The 25,527-nt window shown below is 49.4% G+C and overlaps 1 protein-coding gene across 1 annotated transcript in view; it reads left to right on the forward strand.

Annotated features, from left to right (window-relative positions):
- The window catches only part of DRC11 (dynein regulatory complex subunit 11), a 156,289-nt gene that overhangs the window by 125,243 nt on the left and 5,519 nt on the right, over positions 1-25,527 (forward strand). The window contains exons 16-18 of the mRNA XM_028105309.2: positions 8,942-9,028; positions 18,931-19,108; positions 25,244-25,482. Coding sequence (XP_027961110.1) covers positions 8,942-9,028; positions 18,931-19,108; positions 25,244-25,482 — 504 coding nt within the window. The remainder of the gene's footprint in view (positions 1-8,941; positions 9,029-18,930; positions 19,109-25,243; positions 25,483-25,527) is intronic.

The following is a 25,527-nucleotide window of genomic DNA, read 5'->3' on the forward strand; positions in this document are numbered from 1 at the left end:
AGCCATGGTGCATTCCTGTGTTACGTGAGCCGTGGAGTGGGTTGCGGCAGGCACGCGGCAGAATATGGATCTTCGGCATTTGCAGGAGAAGGTGAACTATAACAGAAGGGCCTGTTACTCATCACGTCTCCTTGTAAAGAATTCCTATCCCTGAATTAATCTCTGGGAAGTCAAGAATGCAACTCTTAGGAAACCGCTCCTAAGCACACTCCTGGTTGGTGGCACTCAGAGCTTCACCCAGCCCACTCTGCACGTGGGAAAACAGTGGGGAAACACGCCTCCGATTTGTTTTCATGGGCACAAATTCCAGTCCATTTTGTGATCATTATTTTTGGTGGGTTCCTTTGTTTTGCACACAATAATGCTAATACATTAACAGCTTGGAGAAGGGAGTTCCTTGAAGAAATGAGTTTACTGTACAAGTAAGCAACTGTTATCTAAAATTCCCTCTTATGCTAAAGCTATATGTGGAAAAGAATACACATCTATTTAGTGGGGAAATATTAGAAATATATCTAACAATTAAGAAATGTGATAATTGATTACTATTTAATACATATTGTGCAGACAAAAGAAGTTATCAAGGCACCTGGGTGGCACCGCCCGTTAAGCCTCCGACTCTTGGTTTCAGCTCAGGTCATGATCTCAGGGTTGTGAGATCGAGCCCCACATTGGGTTCCACACTCAGCATGGACTCTGCTTAAGATTCACTCTCCCTCTCCCTCTGCCCCTCTCCCCCCTGCAGTCTTAGTCTCTCTCTAAAATAAATGAATACATCTTAAAAAAAAAAAAAAGAAGAAGAAGAAGAAGATGAAGAACCTATCAAGGCAAGGCACCAGCCTCCTCGAGTCTTCATATTGGTAAATCGGGATAGAAAAGCAGGAAGGACTCTCCTCTGGCCTGGAATCTGGCACATGCAAAGGGGTTTTACACACACCTTCCTTTTTAACTGCACCAATCCCCAGTGAGGCAGGAATTAAAGTCTCCATTTTGCAGACAAGAAAAGTGAGGCTCAGAGTGCCTAATTTGACTAAAACTGCAGAAGAACATGGCTCCCGATGGGCCGCTGAGGGAGGGAAGCCTCCGTCGTGCCCAGCCTGTGGCTGCCGTGCCCTCACGGTGACCCAAGGGCAAGGGCATTTCTGGGTCAGTGTCAGCTGGGGACACTTCAGCATGAGAAGGTGAGGAGCTGGAAGCTATCGCATGCTGTTGGCACCCCAGCGGGTTTCCACGACTTCCGGGTTCCCCCTTGTCCAGGATCCCTTTCTCCTGAGCCTCCAGTCCTCCCAGGAGAAGGCCGAGGGGAGGCCAGGAGAGCCAGGGAGGCAGATCAGGCAGAGAACTCCTTGTCTCATGCTCCAGGTCTTGGGAGAGATGTTTCCTCCTCCCTGTGGTCCTTGAGCCCTCCCTCTCCTCCAGTGAGGGCCAGACTTGGAGGGAGGCCACCGCCAACAGCCAGCAGCAGCGAATCCAGGCCATGTGGCCCATACCGGCCTGCATGTCTGGACAAAAAGAAGCCAGGATGCTGTTCATGCCTTGGCACCACCCACCAGGGGCTCCTCGTTGGGCTCACAGCCAACAGCCTGTGGCCGCATGCCAAGGGATCTTGCCCAGATGTGCTGGTATAAACAGCTGGTCCAGGAGTCGGGTGATGGAGAGCCCAGCCAATTATGTTGCTATAGCTCATGGAAACTTACACTCCTGGTTAATAACCCAAACAAAGACATTGTTGCTGTTTGTGGATGGTTTTTTTTTTTTCAAACACACAGATATGTAATAAATGTAATAACTATGGGAATCACCTTCGCAAGGTGGAATTCAATCAGGATAAAGCAAACACCTACTACACCTGACCCCAAAACACAGAGATATACTCCCTTGAAAGAAGGGGAGGAGGGAGAGAGGGGAGGGGAGAGGAGGACAGAAGCAGAATTTAGGAGCTCTGGTACGGCTCCAGGGATGAAAATAAAAGAAGGATGGGGCCGGTGACCCTAAGTCCTGAATGGGTCTGCCGTCAGAGGCCAGGTCACCTTTCACTGCAGCATGGAGATGGTTTGGGGTTGAGGAAGGGAGTGCACATGGACATCAGAACCTTTTTTTTTTTTTTTTTTTTTAGTGTGGACTTTATATTCTAAAACAGTTTTAGGTTCACAGGAAAACTGAGCTAAAGCTACAGAGTGTCTCCACATCCCCACGGAAGGTTGAGTGGACTCCGCAGGGAGGGAGGGCCCCAGACCGTGGATGCCCCAAGCGTTGTCTGTCACTAAGGATGTGCAGGCATTCTGTGTGTTGTGAATCACCGTAAATATCGTGTCCATCTGCTCTTGTTCCGTGGAAGGCTCAGGGGGATGGGCTAGGACCAGGGTCAATCCACAGGTATTAAAGGATTGTTAACCAATTTGGAAACACCTAAAGCAGGGAAGGCCTTGGATGTGGCTAGGATGTGCCATGGGAAGTTGAGGAGAGCCATGCACATAGGCGTTAACCCCTGTGCTGCTCAAAGTCAGCTCAGTCAGTGCAGTTTGGCATGAAGCCATTAGCCCTGGTATGGCTGGGAGTGAGCCGAGGAGGAGAAGGGGTTCCAAAGGGAAGCCCAGGTGATTTGTAAGCCTAATGCCTACCAGCATTCAGACACCCTCCCCTTGAATACAGCCCGATAATTAGCAATAACATCAATGTGTTCCTGTGGCTAGCGCTGACCCAACTCCCCTCACGGTATCTGCCACAGTCTGTCAACTGGACCTGTATCTTGGCTCCTTCCTGGTCCTCTCCTCTGCCTTAGTTTACCTTCCTTTCCATACAGGGTCAGCCCAGCCGGGCTCCTGACCCTTTAGTACACCTCTGCAATTCTTTTGAGCATCATTTATGGTTTTTCCCAGCTAACACCCAGTGAGGACTTGAAGTAATTTCTGCAATCTCATAAAAGGTAATGCAAGGAAATTGAAATTTTAAGTATTTTTAAATAGTGGAAATACAGAACAAAATGTGTTCATGTTTTAAGTACTTAAACAGAATCCAAGTGAGTCCAGTCTGGGAACATGAGCCTCCCCTCTCCCTGAGTAACCCACACCTCTCCAACTCCTCCCCAGCATGGCAGCAACTCACTGGTGGCTGGCTCCCTGTGCCCAGCAACTCCCATTCAGACACAGAAACTACACACTCTATGCAGGCAGGGACCTTGTCTCTCAGTCCCCAGACCCTCCTGTCTCCCACCACTGAGCTTGATATATCACAGCTTGATCACACCACAGCAAATGGATGGTAGGTGGATGGATGGATGGATGGATGGATAGATGAAAGGAAGGATGGGTGGGTGGGTGGGTGGGTAAGTAGATGAGTGGATGGGGTGGATTGATGGATGGATAGACAAAGGAAAGAAGGGTAAACAGATGGAAGGAAGGGTGGGTAGATGGAAGGGAAGATAGAAGGAAAGAAGGAAAGGTGGGTGGGTAGGTGGCTGGATAGATAGATAATGGGTACATGGATGGATGGTGGATGGATGGATAGATGGATGGTAGGTGGATGGATGGATGGATGGATGGATGGATGGATGGATGGATAGATGGATGGATGGTAGGTGGATGGTAGGTGGGTGGATGGATGGATGGATGGGTGGTGGGTGGATGGATGGGTGGATGGATGGATGGATGGGTGGATGGATGGATGGATGGATGGGTGGATGGATGGGTGGATGGATGGATGGATGGGTGGATGGATGGTGGGTGGATGGATGGATGGATGGGTGGATGGATGGATGGATGGATGGGTGGATGGATGGGTGGATGTTTGGATGGATGGGTGGATGGATGGTGGGTGGATGGATGGATGGACGGATGGTGGGTGGATGGATAGATGGTTGGATGCATGAGTGGGTGGTTCTTTTCTGTTTGGTAAACTGAGACTCAACCATTAGGCGGGAAAAATAGCTGATTTTTCATCAGGTTCTCTAAGGCAAGCAAAACAGGACATCTTCAGAGAGAACTTCCAAAGCTTCCAGGAGTCATTTGGGCAAACCATAGTAATCCAAGCATGCCAGATACATTTTTCACCAGGGAGCCATCATAATGTAACCCAGGAGAATCTCATTCTGATGGTGACAGCATTTCTTTAGAGATTACAAAAATCAAAGCCATCAAACTCACATGGAAGGAAAAGTCTTTAATTGTTTGATAGAGCTCCCCAGAATTTGGGAAAAAAAAAACACTTGTTGCTGGAAATTCGCCTTCATGCCTGAATTGACACTAACTGAAGCCCTGCAGTTATATTTGACAGGACTGAAGAGCCCTCTACCGGCAGCTGGAGGGAACCGTTCTGTGTAACTTCTGGAGAGTTCAATTATGAATTAATTACATCTAATTGCCCATGACCTCAAACTATCTGTGGGTAATTTAAATGAAGGCTTTTCATTGCTAAATGAAAATTAAAAGAGCAAAGGATACCATTTTTCATTAACAAATTGGCAAAGAGTTTTTTATTGTTAATACTCGTTAAGGAGAGGCATGTAGAAAAACAGATCCACTTACCTACGGCTGGAGAGAGTGTAAGCAGAGAATTTCCAGGAGGGCAGGTTGACAACATCGGCGAAAACCTGAACAACACAAGCCTTAAGACCCAGCAGCTGCGGGTGTGGCCTCGTTCTAAGGGAATGACCCATCATGTGCCCCCAAAACTCATCAAAACACTGTTTAATTTCGTAAGAAGGCAGAAACCTCCCAAAGGTTCAGAAACAGGAGGTTCACTCAGTAAATTATGGGACTTCATGTTAAAATGATGTTGGAGAAATAAATGTCATATTGGGTGATCCAGAACGTAATGCAGTGTTTGAGGCACAATCTCATTTTGGCAAATATGCATGTCGAAGATGGTCCGTAAAGACAGGAGATGTTTGACGATTCACTTGAACAGAGGAGGCAAAGAGTATTGTCTAGTTGTCTATGTGTCTGAATATGTATTCCGAAAATTTTGCTAATGAATACTGCTGTTGCAGTAACAATAAGAAAGGACCAAATTTCCACGAATATCCATGTTTTCAAAGTTTGATCTGTCTGCCCCTTGTATCTGCAAATATCCCTAGTCTCAGAGACGTGCAGCCTGTGCCAGCAACCATCCATCCCTGCCTCTCCCCGGGGAAGGGGGACAGCCCTGCTCCCTCCGGGGCCATCCTCTCTTGACTCCCCTCGCAGCCCGCACCACCTCAGGTCTCCATGCTCCCCATCCTTCTGAAAGAACGCTCCCTGTCTCAGTCTCTGGCCATTCACACCTCAGCCCCGTGTCACCTGGCTTCTGTCCCCTCCACGCCCTGCCAAGGCCACCAGTGGCCTCCAGAATGCCAAACCCTCGGGCCAACACTGGCCACTGTTGCCCACTGCCTTTCTGCGCCTCTGACCTCCCTGGGCTCAGGGGACCGCTCTCTCTTCTGTGCCCCTTGTTCTCTCTGGCCACTGCTCTTCCCCCTCAGCCCGAGCCCTCCTGCTGAATCAGTGTGTTCACCCGTGGCCCTTCCCGACAGCCCGTGCCGGGCTCATCCACTCTCCTCCCTCACTTGTGAGCCCCCACCATCCATTCCCACATGCCCACAGACCACGTTCCCAGGTCCCCCAGGAACAGCTGCCCAGGCCGTCATGCCTCACACACCCACCAGAGGGATTTTTCTGGAACACAACTAGGATCAAAGTTCTTGATTCAAGTCCTTACAGACCGTCCACGGCTTCCAGGATGAAAGCAAGCTCTGTAGCATGGTGATGCCTCTGTGACCCCGAGCAGTCCCATGAGGGCACACTTAGCCCTGCGCCCTGGCTCCTGTCCCCAGCATGGCCAGTGTGTCCCCTTCTTTAGGCTCTGTGACCTCCTAGAGACCACTAGAAGCCCTGCTCTAACCTTTGTCTGTGATCTCCATTCCTGGTCGCCAGTCTGATCCACTTCTCCTTCCTTCTGTCATTAGTGATCCTTGCTGACACCCCATTTTCCTTGGCCCCCCTCACAAGCTGCCCTCTCTGCCCACAGGCAGGGCCTAGAGGGCAGGGAGCCCAGCACTGAGCACGGCACCTGGCACAGCAGAGCTCCTCCACAAGCACTAATGAAGGGAGACATGTGAGAATCGCTCTCATTCTGGGCTCAAAACAGTAAAGCCAATCTTTGTCTCCCACGACAGCCTTTTGACTCTTTGAAAACAGCCCGTTTCCCCCTTGAGTCTTCTTTTCTCCAAGGAAAAGTCTCATCCCTGAGATGGTTCCCAGTGGGAGAGGCTGTCCGCATGGGGGTGCCCAGGTTCCGTGCCTCTCTTCCCTGCCCGGAGCTGAGCACAGCTGCCAGGTGTCCTCGGGCCAGCTCACAACTGCAGAAGGTCGGGAAAATGGAAAATGCGTGCTCAGGAGGACAAGACAGTAATGGTTTTAGAGTTCTTCCTGCTGGAATGACAGGGGACAGAGAAGGAAATGGGTTAAGGGGAATGAGATGCTTTTGACCGGGCATCTTGTCTACCATGGCGACACGGCAGTGTGACCCCGGGTTAATAGAAGGTCCCCGGGGTGTCAGGCAGACCCACGTCTGACTCTGGGTTCCAACATTTCTCTCCAGTGCCGGTGCCCACGTTACCCCCCCAACCAGTGACCTCGTATATAAAGGGGGAGATGCTGGGACGTGCTTGGCACGGGATGGGGCACACGGCGAGTGAGGATAGCAATGATGGCATGGAGATCCAGGCACTTGGCACACGATTATTCCTTGTATTGTTATCGTCAAAGCACTCACTGGGGAAACGTCTTCTGTTTCATTTGATAAGAACTGACCCCTTCCAAACCACATCCCCACCAAGGTCCTCCACACAGCCCCATGGGCCCCAAAGCAGGTGAACAGTCCTGTCAAAGCCATTCCTTCACAGGTGCGGGTGCAAACTTACAGGAAGTGTGTAATTCCCCAACGAGCTCCGAAGGCGCAGACAAGTTCACGGGACAATTGTTAGCCGGCACATTCAATGCAACACTGTGACCAAAACAATTTTAAATCAGGTGCTGGAAGTAAGACGGCTGGTGTTGAAATTATCCCAAGCTAAGAAGACTCCTGCATTTCAGGACCCTCAGTGTTGCTTACTTCATTAGAAGCAGAAGGAGAAAAGTCACACAGAATTTCTTGGTGCTCACATGTGCAATTCCCATTAAGAAAAGCGGGCTGTGGAAAACCTGCAGCTTGCCAAGCGGACACGGGAGGAGGGAGGCCCGCTGCCCCGGCGAGCACACGATTAGCCAAAGACCGTAGACAACGGTTTATGTGAAAACTGCTGCTTTCTGCTCCAAAGCTACGATTTTTCAGAGGGCGTGAAAAGAATAAGATTTTGCCTTTGTCATTATAAAGTGTCTCTTTTCTAAGAAGCTTAAAACCCAGCATCTCATTTTATCTTCTTTGGGGGCTGGAAGTAGGGAAGCTTTGGACTTAAAATAGCTTTTAGCAGAACAATGCTTCCGTGGAGCCCGCCCTCTGCAGCAGGCCGGCCACATTGTAAAGTCGGGGGGCCGACGGCAAGGAGCCCAAAGAATGGACAGCTGCGGAGGGGGGCCAAGGGTCTGGCTTGCGTACAGGAGGGAACCTGTGGGCGTGACCGTGCTTCCAGTAGACTCTGCAGCCGGCAGCCTGGTCTTGCGTGCTGCTTCTGCCACTCACTCTCCAGCTGTGTGAACTTGGACCAGGTCCCTTCCCGTCTTCCCACTAAGTTTCACCATCTGTAAAACCTGGTTGAGCAGAGTGGCACCAGCCGCCCAGGGCCGTAGCATGAACGAGTTGTCATCAAGTGGAGGGCGTGCTGGTTCCATGCTGTGTCAGCGTTGGCCCTGACCGTGTGTGCGCTGTGTGTGCTGCCGTGTGTGACGCGTGTGGCCCTGGCCAGGCACACAGCCGCTCGCTGACTCGCCGTGATGATCACGCCCCGCCACGCCACCTAGGAACCAGGATTACAGTTTGTGATCCTGGATTCTTAAACTCTGTGGCTCTGTGTCTAAAAATTAAGGCCTACCAAACAGCGGCCGGCTAGTCCTGCTTCCTCTCTGAACGTGCTGGTGAGCGTGGGGCCGTGAAGGCACACGGCCCAGGGGTCAGACTGGCACCAGGATCAAGTTCCACGCACTCCTGTCTTTAAGCGTGCATAATCCGCTTCCCCCGGCACCTAATGCTGCAGGAACAGACACGGCCACGGTGCGCCTAGTGATTTTTCCGTCATTTATTAAAATGCCTGTCTTGGTTAAAACTCACGCCTGCTGACTTAATGACGGTTTAAGAAATACAAAAATAGGAGTACATAACGCTCTATTTGCTGTGGCCGGAGACGGCTTTTATCTGTCACAATTTTGCACAAAGCACAAATTGTTGCAAAAATACCCGAACTTTGCTATCGTGGGGGCGCTTTGAAGAGATTGTTCGGTGAGTGGCAATTATTCACAGGCCCACGGTAAGGCCCAGCACTGGCGCAAAGCCCTGCCTGCCGTGGAGGGGCTCAGAGCCACCTTCCAGGCAAAACCTCGGCCACAAAGGCTCAGCCGCACAGCGGCGAACAAATAGTGTCACAGGAGCCCCTTGAGCTGAAACAGATTTTCTCGTGATGAGCGAATCTGAACGAACCTGGGAGCAGCAAGTAGGCTGTAATTAAAACTCGAGGCCCAAATGCCCGTTTCTTTGCAGCAGAACACAACCGGCTTATTTCAAGCCAACCTGGTTTGAGGATCCGGGTCCGAGGGCAGAATGGGCAGCGCAGGTGTGTGTCCCGCCCCGAAGGTGGGAGAGGAGGCAGGGTGGTGCCTCTGCCCTGCTGTGCAGGAGGGGTGCGGTCGTGCCCTGGAGCCCCTCCAGGCCCCCCCACCCCTAGGAGCCGTCTCGGGGAGCCACCGAGTCCTGCCGTCTGTTGGGGACCAAGAGAGAAATGCGTTTATAGCCGAGTCTCTCCTTCTCGTTGCAGGTGGCCCGGGAGCTCCAGCCCTCCGTGGTGTGGATCGGAGACACGGAGAAAACCTTCTACAAGAAAGTCCCCAGCACAGAAAGGATGGTGAGGGTTTCTAGATCTTTCTCCATTTGGCCTTTTCTGTCCCCCCTCCCAAGGGGACTCTTACCGGGGACTGTCTCCGCTTTTCAAGAACGTCTTCTTTAAAGGGAGAAAGGGAATGAAGGGGCAGCCGTCTCTCTCTGCCCTATACATGTCTGTATTTGAAAAATTTCAGTGGTCTGATTTTATGAGGAATAATTTAGGGGGAAAAAATGAAGGAAATTATGGAAGGAAGGGGGAGGAGGAGCTTTGGACCCAAACATGTGACTCAGAGGTAAGAAACAATTCAGAGAATTTTCCTTGGTTAAAGCAAATGGCACACATAGGAGTTATTATTAGGATTTCCTATTGTTCATAATAATAAATAGCAAAGGCCTGAAATTTATGAACAAAGACCTTCGACAGAACTGCTAAGTGCCTGCATTTGGGGCCCCCGGGGAGCCCGCTCTCAACTGCTTCCTTCCTTCGTTTCTCTCCCACAAGGCCCCCCTCCCCCGAACTTCCCCCCACAAATCACCAGCAAATTTCCCACAAGTTAAAAAAAAATTTGCAGATACACATGATTGTTATTCCACATCAATTTGCACCAAAGCAAATAGTGGTTAACTGTGAATTTCTGATTAAATTCACAAGGATTTTAATCACTCTCGATCCTTATGTATTATACATCATTTTTAGCAGGTAGAGATGATTTGGATAAAGAATGAAAGCTCCATCTTTTCTTCCCCAAATGAGCCTTGATTGCCCTGTCATTTCAGGAACTCTTAAGAGGACTCATTCATTATTAAATCCGGGAATCTGGGAGTTCGCTCCCTCTGCTGGCCAAGTTGCTACATGGAAGAAAGTCCCCACGTATGAACACGTGAAGGCAGGCGTTACTATGAGCCAGATCAGAAATCTGAAGAGGCGTGCGGGGCGTGTGTAATCCAAGGTGTCACACACCCGACGTCATCAGAAACTTTGTCTTAATGGGCAAGCGCTCCTCACGCCCCCACTGGTCATCAGCCTGGGGAGTAGGGGACCTGGGTTCAGGGCTCACTCTGCCATTCACTTGAGCTGGCTGTGTGTCTGTGAGCAAGTAACTTAACCTCTCTGAGCACCCACTTCCTTAACAACTTAATTAAAGGGTTCCAGAGAGCACAGCTTCCAGTTCATGGGGCGCCCCTAGCATTCTCTGCCATGACCCCCTCAGGCTGTGGCTTTGCTATCAGCAGTCACAGCATCTGCACCCAGAGTCTGCGGGGAGACCCAGAGGAGCCCTGGGGGGCAGGGCTGATGGTGGGGAATGAAATACGGGCTCGGCAGACACCTCCCACAAAGGGAGGCCCTGTGCAGGGCAGGCAGCTGGCAAAGGAGAGAGACGAGCACGGTGTCTCTGGGCCTCCCGCCTGACCTGGCCCTACTGTTGCTGATCCCAAGAGACTCAGCCCAAGCTCCAATTCCACAAACATGGCCATGGGCTAGTGTTAGTCCGGTAAGAAATGAAGGCCTTTGGTGGCAGAGTCTTTGCAGTGGACAAATAGGACCTTTGTTCTGTCCAGCTCCGCATTAGAAGAGCCTGTCATCTGTCAGGGGAATTAACGGTGCTGAAGAGCATGAATCACTTTCCTAGATAATTCCCAGAACACCCGAGGGTCAGCAAACAGAAGGGCTCCTTGGGTTCCCAAACGTCCTGAGCCATCCCACACAGACAGAGCTGCGAGGGGGGGCGGGGGGACATCACTGAGTGCCTCCTCCAGCTGTACATGGGAACAGGTGCCCCCGCTCACCCCCCAAGTCCTGGGCCTACCCCTCAGGCTGCCCATGCTGCCTTCCTGGAATTCCGGAGTCAGGGCTGGACCACCTCTGATCTTCCCCCACCCAGCCCCTGACTTAGGCTCTTACCAAGTCCCTCAGCCACCAAGGCCGGAGCTGTCTGGGGCATTGTCCACCTGCCTTCTGAAGGTGGCCACCAAAAGCCAAGGGCAGCACCTGCATCCACAGGTGACAGGAAAGCCAGAGGCATCACACCAGCTTCTCATTGCTCACTCGGCCACCCCTGGGAAAGCCAACAGCCTTCCTTCTACCGTGGTCCAGCCTCTGTCCCAAAAGTTCCACGATCCCAAAGGCACTGAGGCACAGAGAAGAAAGTCCATCTGCAAAGAAACTAGGAGGCTGCCAAGCCCACCACCCACAGCTACAACACAGACCCCCCAGAGTGGCTGCCACCTGGACTGGAGGGATTCCAGAATCTCCCCTTGGAAAAAAAAAGTCTCACAGTGACTTACTCCCCGCTTGATGCCTCAAGCTTTAGGTTAAGGCTCCAAGGTGGCAGAATGTATGAGGATCACCCAGTCAACAGCAGCAAAGCAAGAAAGAAGTCGAGGCTGGCCGCGATGGCTCCTGAGCTTGGCTCTGCCCTGGGAAGCTGAGCTCCCTGGTGCAGGGACCCCAGGCCCAACACCTAGGACAGCTGTGAACAGGAAGGAGAGGTTCCCAGGGGTACAACTCCTATGTCACGGAAGCTTCCAGCAACTCTGGGAAGGAAGCCGTCTTCCCCTGTTTTGCACAAGAGGACAGAGGCTCCAAAGGAGCCACAGCGTGCTGGGGATAGTGCCGGGACCCAGAAACGGGTTTGTCTGAATGCAGAGGCCAAGCCCTCCTCCCCATTCGGACGGCACTCCCAGCTGGGATGCCCCTGAGTGCCAGGCATTCTACCTTCCTGCATGCTTCCACCCACGACGTGGACACCCATGTCTGCCCACCACACCTCCCCCACCCCCGGGCCACTCCAGACCACATCCTGAAAATTGCCCGTGGGGCCCTCTGGTCTTCGAGACGAGGTGCCCTGATCCAGGGTCCCCACACTCCTGCTCACACCCTCACCCTCTCCCGTTGTCCTCCACACCCTGAAAAGTCCTTCACCTCTAGACTTTCGGCAATATCCAAGCTCCCAGCAGGCCCCAGCCCGGCCACCCTCGGGAACAGCGGCCCAGACAGAGGCCTGGACGCAGCCCGCTTCCTTTCTCCTCCTCCTGGGAGCATCCTCTCCACCAGCTGCAGCTCACACTCAGCTGGGCAGGTGTCTGTGGACGAGGCGAAGGGAGTAAACAATGAGAGCAGACAGGCTGCGGCGGCATTTTCTGCACCATTACCCTTCGTCACTCCATCGAGCAGGAGCCTTCCCGACGTCGCAAGAGGCCTCCATGAGGGACGCTCCTGCTTTGTTGGAGCTGGCTGCAGTAGGGTTTTGTGGAGGCCGACTGCAGAACAGCAAACGGAAGTTGCTGTGTGGATGCTAAGCCCTAATTTGAGACTGCCCTCTGTGGGGACTGGCAGACCGGCCACAGAGGCAGTGGCTGTGGAGGTCGCCAGGTGACTGTGGGGATGTCGGCTGGCGTGATGGACGGGCGCCAGGGTCTCGTGCATAATGGACAGGCCTCTGAACTGGAACAGGGGTGGCCCAGGTGCAGGGGAGTGCTGACTGAATGGACTCGCCTTTCATTCTCACCCCCTCCTAATGAGACTACGCCTCACCATCAGCAAGGATGTCACCCTAGATGCGGCCCAGGATCAACATTTGTTATCCAAATAGGCTAATTAAGTTCAGGTGTCCCTGCCATCTCAGGACGTGCAGGTAGCAATATCATCTGCCTCAGAACAGGCAGACGGCACCACTATCACCATGGCAACTAGGCTGCTGGGGATGGGCTCAGACCACACAAGCATGGCTCTCTCCCAGAGAGCGGCAGTCTCCAGCGTCACTGGGGCCCTGGGATCAGTCCTGCTTCCACCAGCCTTTGGGAAGCTCCCCCATGCGCCCTGCACATCCCAGTCACCCTTGACATCTGCTTTGTTCTCCATCAAGCTTCTTAAAAGACCAGTCTGTCGTCACCATCCCCGCTCACTCCTCAACCCACCACCATCTGTTTGTTGCCTTCCAACTCCTTCGAAACTGCTCTCAAAAAGTTTTTCTTTGACATCCATTTTGCCAACAAACACTTTGGTTCACTTGCTCTCCCTTTATGCCATGTTCAAGATGGTTAAATTCCACTATTTCGTAAAACTCTCTTTTCCCTTAGCTTCCATAGCCCTGGCCTCCTCATACCCCAGCAACACTTTTTTCTGTGTCTCCTTCTGTGTCTCCTTGAGTTTCCATCCCAGGCCCGTGACCCCTTTCTCTCTCCTTGCCCTCCTTGGGCACCATCTCATGGCTTGAAAAATCACGCCCAAACCAATGACTGTCCCACCCCATCCCCAGCCCAGTGCTCTGCCCTGAGGCTCAGGTGCCTGCATCCTTGGGGAACCTCCCACACAGTGCTGCAAAGCCTGCCCAAACTCTCCTCCCTCACTACCCACCACCCAAACTGCCGCTGCTCCTGCATTTTCAAAAGGTTGGTTTTATTTAAAATAACCACTCTTCATAAGAGGGCTTTGGATTCACTCTGGTAAAATGAACCCTGAATATCACCAAACTCTCTGAGCCTCATCCAAGTGCAGTAGGATATTTCCTGGCATAGGTATAGATATTCCTATGAGGTCTCTTCTTCCAGAATCTCAGCAGAGGGCTTTCTTCAGTGGCATGGAGCCCAAAGGCAGTTTCTCAGAGCTAAGTAGATGAAGAATTATCATTTACCATAATGGAAACCGATGGGAGATTTTTAGACATTCATTTTGAGTTCTGTTGGCAAATTGCTAGTTTCCTCCAAATAGCAAAGCCCCCAGCTTTTCTGTCTCTTAAAAACTTTGCTCTTCAGTAGAGCAGACCTGGCATTGTTTCCTACCAGCACTTATATTGCAGAATAAGACACCAATTATCCCTTAATAAGCACTTTGTCAGACAGACACATTATGCCACGCAATCCTCACAACATCCCTGTCAGTTAGGCTCTGTGATTATCCCCATTTCTCAGATGTAGGGACTAAGTCTCAGAGAAATTGAGCAATCTGCTCAAGGTCACACAGCTGTTAAGAGCAGAGCCAAGACTGCGATCAAATATGTCTGAATCAAAATCTATGCATTTAACTATTTGCCATACCATCTGCCTATTATTCTGGAGTTTCTTCCTTGGGCTTGTTTTGTTTTTGTTTTTGTTTTTTGGTGGGGAGGAGAGGGAGTTTGCACATAGCCTGGCCCCCAGGTTAAGTTCAGCATCAAAGTAAAGGCCCAACAAGCACCCTTCCCTGTCCCAGGACAGCCCAGAGGCTGAGTCTGAGAGATGGCAGCTTTCTGCAAAGACCTGGGGTGGGGATTAAGGAACAGCCCTCTCATGAGCAGATCTTCATCCTCATTGTGAGAGCTGTCCATTTCTAGGATTCCAGGAAGTCTCATTCCATCAACCCTCTCCTGTGCTTTCCCCTCTTTTAAGCTCCTCTGTTCTCCTGGATGGAATCATACAGGGCCATTGCTTCCTCCTGGTGGAGCTAAAGGAGGCTCTGGGTTCCTGTGGGTGCAGGCGGAAATGATAGGAAGATGCCTGGTGGTCTGGCCTGAGGCCCAGCCTCTGGGATTTATTTTGCTGTAAAAATCCCATCTCTTTCTCTGCTGTGAATTACATTATAAAAAGTCTCCTCTAAACTGAATCCAACAACATAGAAAAAGGATTATACACCATGACCAAGTGGGATTTACCCTGGGTTTAACATCCAAAAATCAATTAATCTAATATAGTACTATATCATTAGAAGAAACGACAAAAACCATCTCATCTCAATGCATGCAGAAAAAGCATTTGACAAAAATCCAGCACCCCTTCATAATAAAAAACTCAACAACATACGAAAAGAAAGGAACTTCCTCCACCTGATAAAGGGCAACTACAAAAAATCCACAGCTAACAAACAGCAAAAGACTGTATGCTTTTCCCTCAACATCACCTCTTCTCCCCAGTATTATATTGGAGGGTCTCACCGGGGCAATTAGGGGAAAAAATGAAATAAAAGGCATCCACATTGGGGAAAAAAAGGTAAAACTATCTCTATTTGCAGATGGCATGATCTTATATATAGAAAATCCTATAGGATCCACTAAAAAAGCATTAGAACTAATAAACAAGTTCAGCAAGGTTGCAAGATACAAGATCAATACACAAAAAGCAACTTATCTCTATACACTTGCAATGAAAGATCAAAAATTAAAATTAAGGAACAACCATTTATAATAACATCAAAAAATAAAATATTTAGGAATAATTTAACAAAGGAAGTACAAGATTTCGACTCTGAAAGCTACAAAAACGTTGAAAAAAGTTAAAGAAGACCTAGATAAATGGAAAGATACATCAAGTTCATGGATTTAAAAACTTAATATTGTTAAGATGGCAAGAATTCCCAAGCTGACCTGCAGATTCAGTGAAATTCCCATCAAAATGCCATCTGACGTACTGGCAGACATTGACAAGCTGATCCTAAAATCCATATGGAAATTCAAGGGACCTTCACTAGCCAGATTAGTCTTGAAAAAGAAGAACAGAGTTAGAGTACTTACACTTCCCAGTGTCAAAACTTAACCACAAAGCTGCCGCAATCAGGACAGTGTGGGGCTGGCATTAGAAGAGACACATAGATCAATGGGATAGAATTGAGAGTCCAGAAATAAACCCTCCCTTACGTTTTCAATCAACTGACTTTTTGACAAAGGTGCCAAGACAATTCAATGGAGGAAGTATAGTATTTTCAAAAAATGGCGCTGGAACAATCGGATAGCCACCTGCAAAAGAATAAATTTGGACCCTTAACTCACACAATATTCAAAGATCAACCCCCAATGCATCAAAGACCTACAAGAAAGAGCTAAAACTCTAAAACCCTTAGAAGAAGGTAGAAGCATAAATCACTGTGACCTTAAATAAAGCAATGATGCCTTAGATATGACACCAAAAGCACAAAACAAAAGAAAAAACAAGTTGCACCTCATCAAAACTAAAGACTTTTTGCTGTAAAGGACATCATCAAGAAAGTGGAAAGACGACCCAGAGCATGTAAGAAAATACTTGCAAATCATAGATCCAATAAGGGACTTATGTCTAGAACATATAAAGAACTCTTATAACTCAATAATAAAAAGAAAAATGACCCAATTTTAAAAGTGGGCAAAGGATCTGAATATGCCTTTTTCCAAAGAAGATAACAAATGGCCAATAAACACATGAAAAGATGCTGAACATCATCAGCCATCAGAAAGACACAAATCAAAACCCCAATGAGATACCCCTTCACATCCACGAAGGTAGTTAAATTAAAAAAAAGGGGGGGGGGCGGAAGAAAGAGAACAGAAAAACACATAATAACAAGTGTTCACAGGATGTAGGGAGATGTGAACCTCAGCCACTTTGGAAAGAAGTCTGGCATTTCCTCAAAAGGTTTAACATAAAGTAACTATTCGATCCACAGCAACTCAATTCTTGTGTGTGTGCCCGAGAGAAATGTTCATGGCGGCACTATTCACAATAGCCAAAAAGTAGAAACAACCCAGATACCCATCAACTGATGACTGGATGCCAAAAATGTGGCCTATCTGGACAATGGCTATCATGTGGCAAGTAAAGTGAAGTATGAATGCATGCCACAACATAGGCGAACCCCAAAAATGTTATGTGAAATGAAAGAAGCCACTGACACACACGTGCGCACATGCACACCACATATTGGATGATCTTATTTCTATGGAATATCCAGAATATACAAATCTGTAGAGACAGAAAGTGGATAACTGGCTGCCTAAGTCTGGAGAAAAGGGTTAGGGTGGAAACTCAGTGACTGCTACTGGGCAGTCTTTGGGGGATGATGAAAATGTTCTAAAATGGACTATGGCAATGTTTGCACAACTCTGTGAATATACTAAAAGCCACTCAATTATACAGTTTAAATAGATGGATTGTATAGTATGTGAATTCTACCTCAAGAAAGCTGATATGGATACATCATAATAATATATATCTAATAATAAAATATGACATAACAATATAATAATAATAAATATATATTTTAAGTCTCCTTTGCAGCCCTCAAGTGAGATAGGCCCTTACCCAGGAAGCGGGCTGTGGGGGGGGCACGCAAGCCCCCGGCACATCCCCTCTGGGAGGGGCGGCCCCAGCAGAGCAGAGGGAGGAGCACAGGTTTGGGAGTCTGGGTCCTGCTTGTCAAGTCTGGGACTCAGGACATCACTCAGCCTCTCTGGGCCCCAGGTTCTCATCTCTGAGTGAGGGGGACTGTCCCCTCCGGGGGAGGTTCTGAGGACTCAGTGGGGGAGTCCATGTCGTGGAGAGAGAAGTACCTGGAACCCAGTAAGCCCCCACCAGCTGCTACTTACTAGGATTATTCAGCTGGAAGATGCATAATCAGCCTGGACAAAAGAAGTGGTAAATGCAGGGTCAATGTCGGAGAGGACCAGCTTCCTGCCTTATCCTTGGATAGCAATGGAAACCCCTGGTCTCGTGCCTTGCTGGGGCCAGAGCTCCCCGTGTTTCTGCAGCTTGCCATCATTCTTTCCTCCTAACGGCCGTGCAGCCTCTGGGCACCTGCCCTTTCCTACCCAGCCTCCCTCCTGCACCTTGTCAATGCAGACGTGGAACTGGGCCTCCTTGCTGGTCGAAAGAAAGGAAAAAGAAGAATGCCAACCACCGCTGTGGACATGCTCGGACAACAGCCTCATGATGCAGAGCAGTCACCCCTGGCTGTGCAGCTCCCCTGGGGCGCCCCTGCCCTCCAGGGTCCTCGATCATACCTGACTCCCCCTCCACTGTGCAGAGAAATTGGTGCACCCAGCTCTGACTCCCAGCTCTGCGGGGCCCACGAAGGGCATCCTGCGGAACACGGTATCATAGCACATGAGCACCCCTGTCCCAGGGGCCCGGCAAACCGTCCCCAGCACTGTCACCCCACCCACCAGCTGTGGCTTCAATGCCCTGCCGCTCCCTGTTATTCCTGAGCATTGGGTTTATGAAACACCTGCTCTCCCCCAGGTGTAACAGGCCCTACCTGCCTGCAGGGTGTCTCTGGGCTGGGCTGGGCTGGGCTGTGCAGGGACCCACGGGGACACCAGGGCCGGGCAACAGGGGACGGTCCCTGCAGGATGTTCCAGCGAGCTCAGGCCCGTTCCTGCTCCAGAAAAGCCATGCACTGGCTTCTTTCAGTCCTGCTCAACATTCAGATTCTAATTGGATCAATCACCCCTGAGCCAAGTGGGAGCAAAAACAGCCGCGACCCTCAGGGCTGCTCTGCGGAGGCTTTCTCCATCACCCCACTGTCCTCCTCCCTACACTTCTTCCTCGCGCGGCTGTGCCAGTGGAGGCTAATTGAAAGCTGGTGCGTTGCCATGGCAATGTGGCCAAATCTGACCCCCACGGGCTGGAAGTCATCTTCCCTGGGGTACCCTGCATCTTGCTCCTTCCTCTCCCTCATTGCTCATCTCCCTCAAATAATACAGGTTCAGACTCTTTCCAAACTGCTTCAGAGAGAGAAGCATCACACTCTTTTGTAAGCAGGTGCTTTTCAGACAGGAGAACCAGACCCTCGGAGGCTTCCTGTCAGGGCCGTGGGCGAAGGCAGTCTGGGGTTCACCCTCAGAGCAGTTCAGAGGAATGCGGATCACCACCGCGAGGCCCTGCTCCGGCCAGCTTCCCTCTGCTTGGAAGCCCACCCTGCTTCCCATTCTGAGGGTCGAGGTGTTAGAAAGATCAGTCAGGTGCTTCCTTCCTTCCTTCCTTCCCCCTTTCCAAATCTGAATGCCAGAGGTAGAGGAAAGGAAGAGCATGCAATTCAAACCACCCAGACCAGCATGAACTCTGAGAATCGTGTTTATCTGAGCTTTGAGGTTCACTCTAACACATGCATGCCGCGGTGCCTTCTAAGAATAAGTGTTCTTCCATCCGTAATTCTTTTTTCTGTTCATGGGCTCATTTTCCCCCTCTCCCTCTTTCTCCCAGATCGAGCCTAAACGCCTCAAAAAACAGCTTCCCAAAATCCTGAGACTCCTGAAACCGGACGACAGGATTCTGATTGTGGGAACAACACAGCGCCCTTTCGATGCTGAACTTCAATCTTTTTGCAAAGTTTACCAAAAAATTATTTTGGTTCCCAGACCAGACTATGCTTCCAGATTCGGCAAGTACCCCTGGCCCCTTCCCGTGTGTGGTGACGGAGGGTGGGCCGGGTGGCGTCAGCTTGCAGGAGTGTGGCACTGGGGTGGGGACCTCACCAGAAGGTGGTGGAGATAGAGCCTATGCACTGGAGATGGCGCCAGACATGGGCAGAGCCTGGGCCGTAAATACAAACGACCAGGTTGTAAGAGCAAAACATGCCTGTCTGTTCTGTTGTTAACATTGTTCGTGTACCCAGGACAAAAGGAAACTGGACAGGGATTATTATTTTGGGCCCTGAAGGTGACAAAAGTCATTGCGGGTGCTAATTTTTCTTTGGACAGGTGGATTAGGTTGAGTTGTCTTGGACCCACGGTGACGGTGCCTCTCTCAGAGAACATCATTCTTTCCATGGGTTGATTTTTTTTTTTTTTTAAGTTTTCCAGTCTCAAAGTATTAGGGCAGGAGCATGCTGACTTGCTTAAAATAACCATGAAAGATAAGAGCTCCTTTTTCAGTTTTTTCCTCTTGACCAGACAAATTCAAAATCTCCTTCTTTTGAAACATATTTTTAAGTGGGACTAACACTAAAAACGTGATTCTGGAGGCAGTGCAATGAAACTGTAAAGAGCCATGAGATACTAGCCCCGAGGAGACGTGGTTCTGAATCCCAGTTCTGCCACGGGATGGCTGGACAACCTTGACAGCTCAGTGGACCTTCTGAGTCCTCTACTGTTTCCTCGGTAAAGAGGACTCTTTAGTCCCCAGGGCTGTCATGACCCTTATGTGAAGCGGGCAGCAGAACACCGAGCACCGTAGCAGCCCCTGGGAGAGCCCGGGTGGTGCTGGGCAGGGAGGAAACCAAGATGGCAGCCGCGGTTATGGCAAAAGAGTACGTGACCCGGCAGTGAGTGGCCATGGTGGTGCAGTGGTGGTTTCTATTACCTGCTGCCATGGAACAAACCACCCGAGTAGCTTAAAACAAGAAATTATTCCATCTCATGATTCAGAGGGTTCATGGGCTCAGACAGCAAGTATCTCTGGATGTTGCAGTCGGACGTCCGTTTGAGCTTCATCTGAAGACTCGACAGAGCTGGATATACGTGGTCATTCACTCCCGTGACTGGCGTTGATGCTGGGAGCTCAGCTGGGGCTGCCAACCAGATAGCCTACACCTAGCCTTTCCATGGGTCCCACGAGAGAGCATCCTGAGAGCAAACGTTTCAGGAGGTTCAGGCAGAAGCTGGAAAGATTCTCGTGACCCAGCCTCAGAAGTCACACAAAGTCCCTTTCACCAAACTCTACGGGTCAAGAGCAAGTCCCAGGCCAGCCCAGATTCAAGGGAGGTGGACTACCCAAGGGTCTAAATACTATAGCGCGGCTCAGTGAGGGGTTGTCTTTACTTCTTGTGGTGCTGATGATGGTAGTGGTAGTCACAGATCTGGTATAGATGGTGATGGTGGTGTCAGTGTTGCAAATGGCCGTGATGGCAGTGGCCGCCTGGTGCTAGGGAAGAGGAAGGGGGTCACATGGGCGGGGTGGCAGCAGCAGTGGTGGTGATGGTGGCCGTGGTGCAGGGTGGTCTGGACAGGAAGGTGCTCCCAGTAGACCAGGGCTAGAGGTGAGACATCCTATGGTAGCAGTTAACATTAATAAGAGGAATGAGAATGACCAGGTCAGACTTGGTTTCTGTGCATCCTTCTCCAGTCACAATAGCACCCCCAAAGCAGAGGGACTTTGTGACCCTTTCTGGTCGTTGTTAAGTTCCTGGCCCATGTTATTTGCTAGAGAACAACCAGCCACTCCATTTGCTGTGCGAGCTCATTTCTGTCTTGATAAACTGTGATCCTGGCTTCACAAATCCATGTCATACACAAAGTACAGGAGGACGTTGGTTCGATTATTTCTCCATCATTCTGGGGGCTTCTCCATCTCCTGGAGCCTCCAGGCCCTCCACTGGGTCCTCGCATTCAGCAAGCATCAAAGGAAAAGAGAGAAGACAGTAGAGAGTATCTCACAGGAGATTTTAGGGATAAGACCCAGAAGGGCCGGCTGTTGTCTCATTCGTGTTGCGTTGGCCAGAATGACTCCCACAGCCTCACTGAAGTTCAAGGGGGTAGGGCTGTGCAGTCCCACCAAGGAAAGTTTTGGTACGGAGCTGGGTGGGTGCCAGCAGTCTCCACCCACTGGGAGTCCACACAGAGCACCCCCACTCCTGGCTTTCCTGCTCTCATTTCTGTTAGTCAGATTTCCTCTCAGGATCCCAGCGTTTGGTTTGGTTTGGGTTTTTTTTGTTGTAGATACGTATTTTAAGCTATCTTAACGGAATAAGGTAGGGTGTTATTAATTTTCAGGGACCAGAGCATTATTCTTGACTTTGGATTGAATAGTTTCTATTGTTTGACAAAACCATCAGCCCTTTAAGAATGAAGTTATTGATGTATAACAAGGACAGTCGTGTTGTTTTGATAAAATGCTAGGCATCTCTAAGGACACAGATCACATTACAGATTCCAACCTGAGTCTCTCCGTGGCGGCATCATTGGGGAGGAAGGAGAAAGCATCCCTTCACCTGTGGGCAGATGATAAACCTGCATGCAGGGGTTCTCTTGGGCCCAGGGCGCTGTCCACTAAACCTCATGCTTCTCACATATTTCTTCCATGGTGGGTGATTTGTTTAGGTCGCCATTCCTGCTGACATCATAAATGCTGTCCAGCATTTCCTCCAGTGACCTTGAAGTTTTCATAGCCACAGTGGCTGGGACATCTATCTTAAAGAAAGACTGTTCCTGTCTTTGCAGTGATCAAAAATAGTCTCTTCCAGCCCATACAGCATGGGCTGCAAATCCATAACCTGGGCCTCTGCTTGGCCATCTATCTACCAGCCGCAGAGCGCGGAAGGTGTTGGGGAACATTCACCATCCGGCTTCTTACATCCCTCCAGGCAGGGTGGGGGAGGAACGGCACCGAGAAGGGGAGGGTGGTCAGCCTGAAGAAGCACGATCCTTAAGGTTTACCAAATAGAATTCAATATTTACCTTCTTACCCCAAATCAAGCTGTTTCCTTCAAAATGTCTGCAAAGAAAATCCACCCACAAGGTTGATTAATGCCTCATCTAGTCCCCAGAAATCCCTCTGGGCCTCCTCTTCCCACATTCCTAATGCTTCATGCTCTTGCCTCTCTTCCCGGGGGTCTGTTTCACTAATAACCCAATTCATCATAGGCCCCCACCCCAGACCCAGTGTCTGGTCAGATGAGTTCAGTCCACGTCTTCCGATTCTTCTGGAATTCTAGTCTTCAGAGGCCAGAAGCTCATCCAAATCACATTATCACTTCCTGGGCTTTTGTAAAATCACAAATAACAAATGAATTTTAAGAGACTACGTCATCTCAAGAACACAGTTGGGAGCCAGGACAGAATCCATTTGGAACGTCAAAAGCAGAGAAGGAGATCCAAAGACCAGATTCTTTTCAGTCTAAAGAAGGGAAAGAGAAGGCAGATTAGGCTGAAGACGTGAGGAGCCTTTGCATCCAAGAGGCGGAAGGTAAAACACAGCACTCAGTCTGGAGAGCCCCTCAGCCGCCCTCGCCATGTTCCATTCGCTGATCCGGTCCTCCCCACCCACCCACAGCCAGCCCTTATGTCTGTTGTGCTCTCGTCCTCTCCACCTGCGCTGCGGGGCCAAAGACTCGGAGGCCGAGGCTCCAGAGTTCACTGTGGGGTTCCCACCTCCATGAGCCCTCCAGGCTGTGCCTCACTCTGCACCTGACACCCTTCTTAGCCCCACCACAGGTGGCTTTGTAGAAGCAGCAGAAGCTATTCTTTTAAAGGCAAGTCTAGTTCATCAATAGGAGAAGTCAAAGTGATTCTCTTTCCCGTTCTCTGGATCTTGAGAAGACTGTGGGCAAGTGGCGAAGTCCCGCTGTAGCTGTGACTGCCTTCACCGTTTCCCTTACGGTGCCTCCATTAACAAATGGTGAGCTTGGGGGGGAAATCAATGATGTGTGTATTTTGAGGACCTTTGGTCAAAACTCTGTGTAAGTATTAAGTACCATACATTTTAAAGTGTCAAGAGTGTGTTCCTAGGTACTTGCTAGACCAGAGTAATTGTAGTTTTTTGCTCTGTTTCTAAAGAATCTTTACTTATAGAGAGACCTCTCATGTTGGGAGGCTGGACAGCTGTGACTGTCATAGCTTAGCAGGGAGGCAGGGATGAGAGCCCTGGCCCTCTCCGTTTGCTTACCCACTGGTCCACTCCATGCCGCGGGTAAGAAGTGTGCCTGGGGTGCACAAGGCTGAAGCTGTCTGAGTTTCCAGCCTGGGACATCTACTGGGTCCTCAGCTGGAGGAATTACGCCCTGTGCTTCAGCATAAAGCCTGCTCCCTTCACAGCTTCCAGAGTCACCATTCAGATCTGTTCACCCTTTTTTTCGATGTTATAAATCTGGGCAGGGGCACGCTAGATCCCAAGGGATGATGCTGCCTGGTCATTGTTCTTATTTTTCCCATGGGTTGTATTTTATGATTTCTAAGTCTTCCCCAGTTATATCCAGGTCAGGGTAATCTGTTTTACAGAAATATTCTTTGGCATATTTTGTATTTATGCTTTAATGAGCATTAGGAAACTTCGGTACAAAATGGAATGACTAATGATAATTACAAGAAGAGTAACACCACTACAAGAAAATAAACTGCCCACCATATGCTAGATCAGCACTCTTCCAAGCACTTCCTCTACATTCTTGTATTTATTTCTCACAGCAGCCTGAGAAGTAAATCTTTCTACTTGCATTTTATAAGTAAGCCTAAGATGGATTCGAGCTCAAACAGTGCCACCAAGGAAGTAGCCAAGCAGATCTAGGGGATTAGATGTTGCTTTAGGTCAGTTTGGTGGCCCACGTGGCCCTTGATACCTAGCCTTACACAGCTGGGAGACACAGTATGGCCCCAGGGTAATATGCACCCCTCCCAGCAACTCAGCTCACCACAAGGCCAAGGACCACCCCCACACCCCCATCACCACCAAAGTCGATGGTGGAGGTGGATTGTTAAAATGACTCATGACCCAAAATCCCACTCTATGATGTGGTTCATAGATATACGGCAGGTCATTCTATTCCTGGACAATAATTAGACCTTTTCATTTTATCAAGTATTTGTGGATCAATGTATTTGGATGAGCTAGTCATTTAACAGACCTGACAGTGTTCAGATTATATAATAATGGTCATTTAAAAAAAAAACTATTTCAAATATTCCTTGAAGAAGGTCAAAATGCTTGGGAGACATTTGACTAGATCCTCCCAGCGCTCCAGCACTGAGAATGGCTCCGAGACGGGTGGCCCTGGCAAAGTCTCACCTTTCCCACTGTCTGGATACAATGAAACAAGGCATATGGTGAATCTCATGTACTTCCCTCTCTTTTGTGGAATGGATGTAATTCCTTGAGTGTAATATTATTTCAAATGCTGTGTGGGAGCCCATTCTATCTCTTAAGTTCAGTAATTCCATAATTCATTTTCACGACATCCCTGTGTTCTAAGAGAAATCTCTCTGTTACCCCAGGTCCCAGTAACCCAAAGAACAACCAGGGGTCCACCCAGGGGATTTCAGTCAACCTCTGCCTGTTTACGATTGTTGGGGGTGGAGAATAAGGGTCAAATTGCACCCAAAGGGAACTGAGCCTGCTGGTGATGAATGGAAATCGGAATCTGCATTCCATTTCCACATATAAAAATAATGCACAAAAACTTTATAATTAAAAAAAAGTCAAACTCCTACTCATACAAACACTTTGGAAAATATAATATTCTGAGGAGCAGAGATCCTATATGTACCTTATCTGAATTTCCAATTTTGAACATCTTTGAAGATACCACACTGAAACTATCCTGAACATGGTTTCATTTTTTCTTGTTTTGTGGGTCTAGGACCTCAGGCCATTGATATGTATGTCTTATGGTTGAAAATCACTCAGAGGAAAAAAAGTATTTAGTTACATGGCTTCCTGGCTCATTTGAATTACAATTAAGATGGAATGTTCCTCCTGTACATTCCTTTCTTGATGACATGCAACTTTGTACCAAGACTAGATAATATTGCTTTCTCTGTGGTGACCTTTGTTCTCTGTGTCTTTTCCACCATCTTGGATACAACAGTTCTGTGGAAACAGATCATTCAACGCAATGGAGGCATCATTACCAATGCCTTGAATATAAGTTGCCTGGCAAAGGTCACCGATGGCTTCACCCAGGGACACATAGTCGAGATGGTTCAAGGTGTGCTCACAGACCGCAGAATACGGCAGCAAACTTACAAACCGCTCACAGCTGCCGAGTTTATTGCAATGTTAACCCGCATGAGTCCGGTGTACCAGGAGGAAGAAGAGAGCTTTAAGGTAAACGGAACGCCTATGTGTCCAGGTCTTAGTCGCAAACACTTG

This window comes from Eumetopias jubatus, unplaced genomic scaffold (assembly GCF_037043125.1).
Source record: "Eumetopias jubatus isolate StellerSeaLion01/CBP00866 unplaced genomic scaffold, mEumJub1_p1.0 scaffold_3, whole genome shotgun sequence".
Lineage (NCBI taxonomy): Eukaryota > Metazoa > Chordata > Mammalia > Carnivora > Otariidae > Eumetopias > Eumetopias jubatus.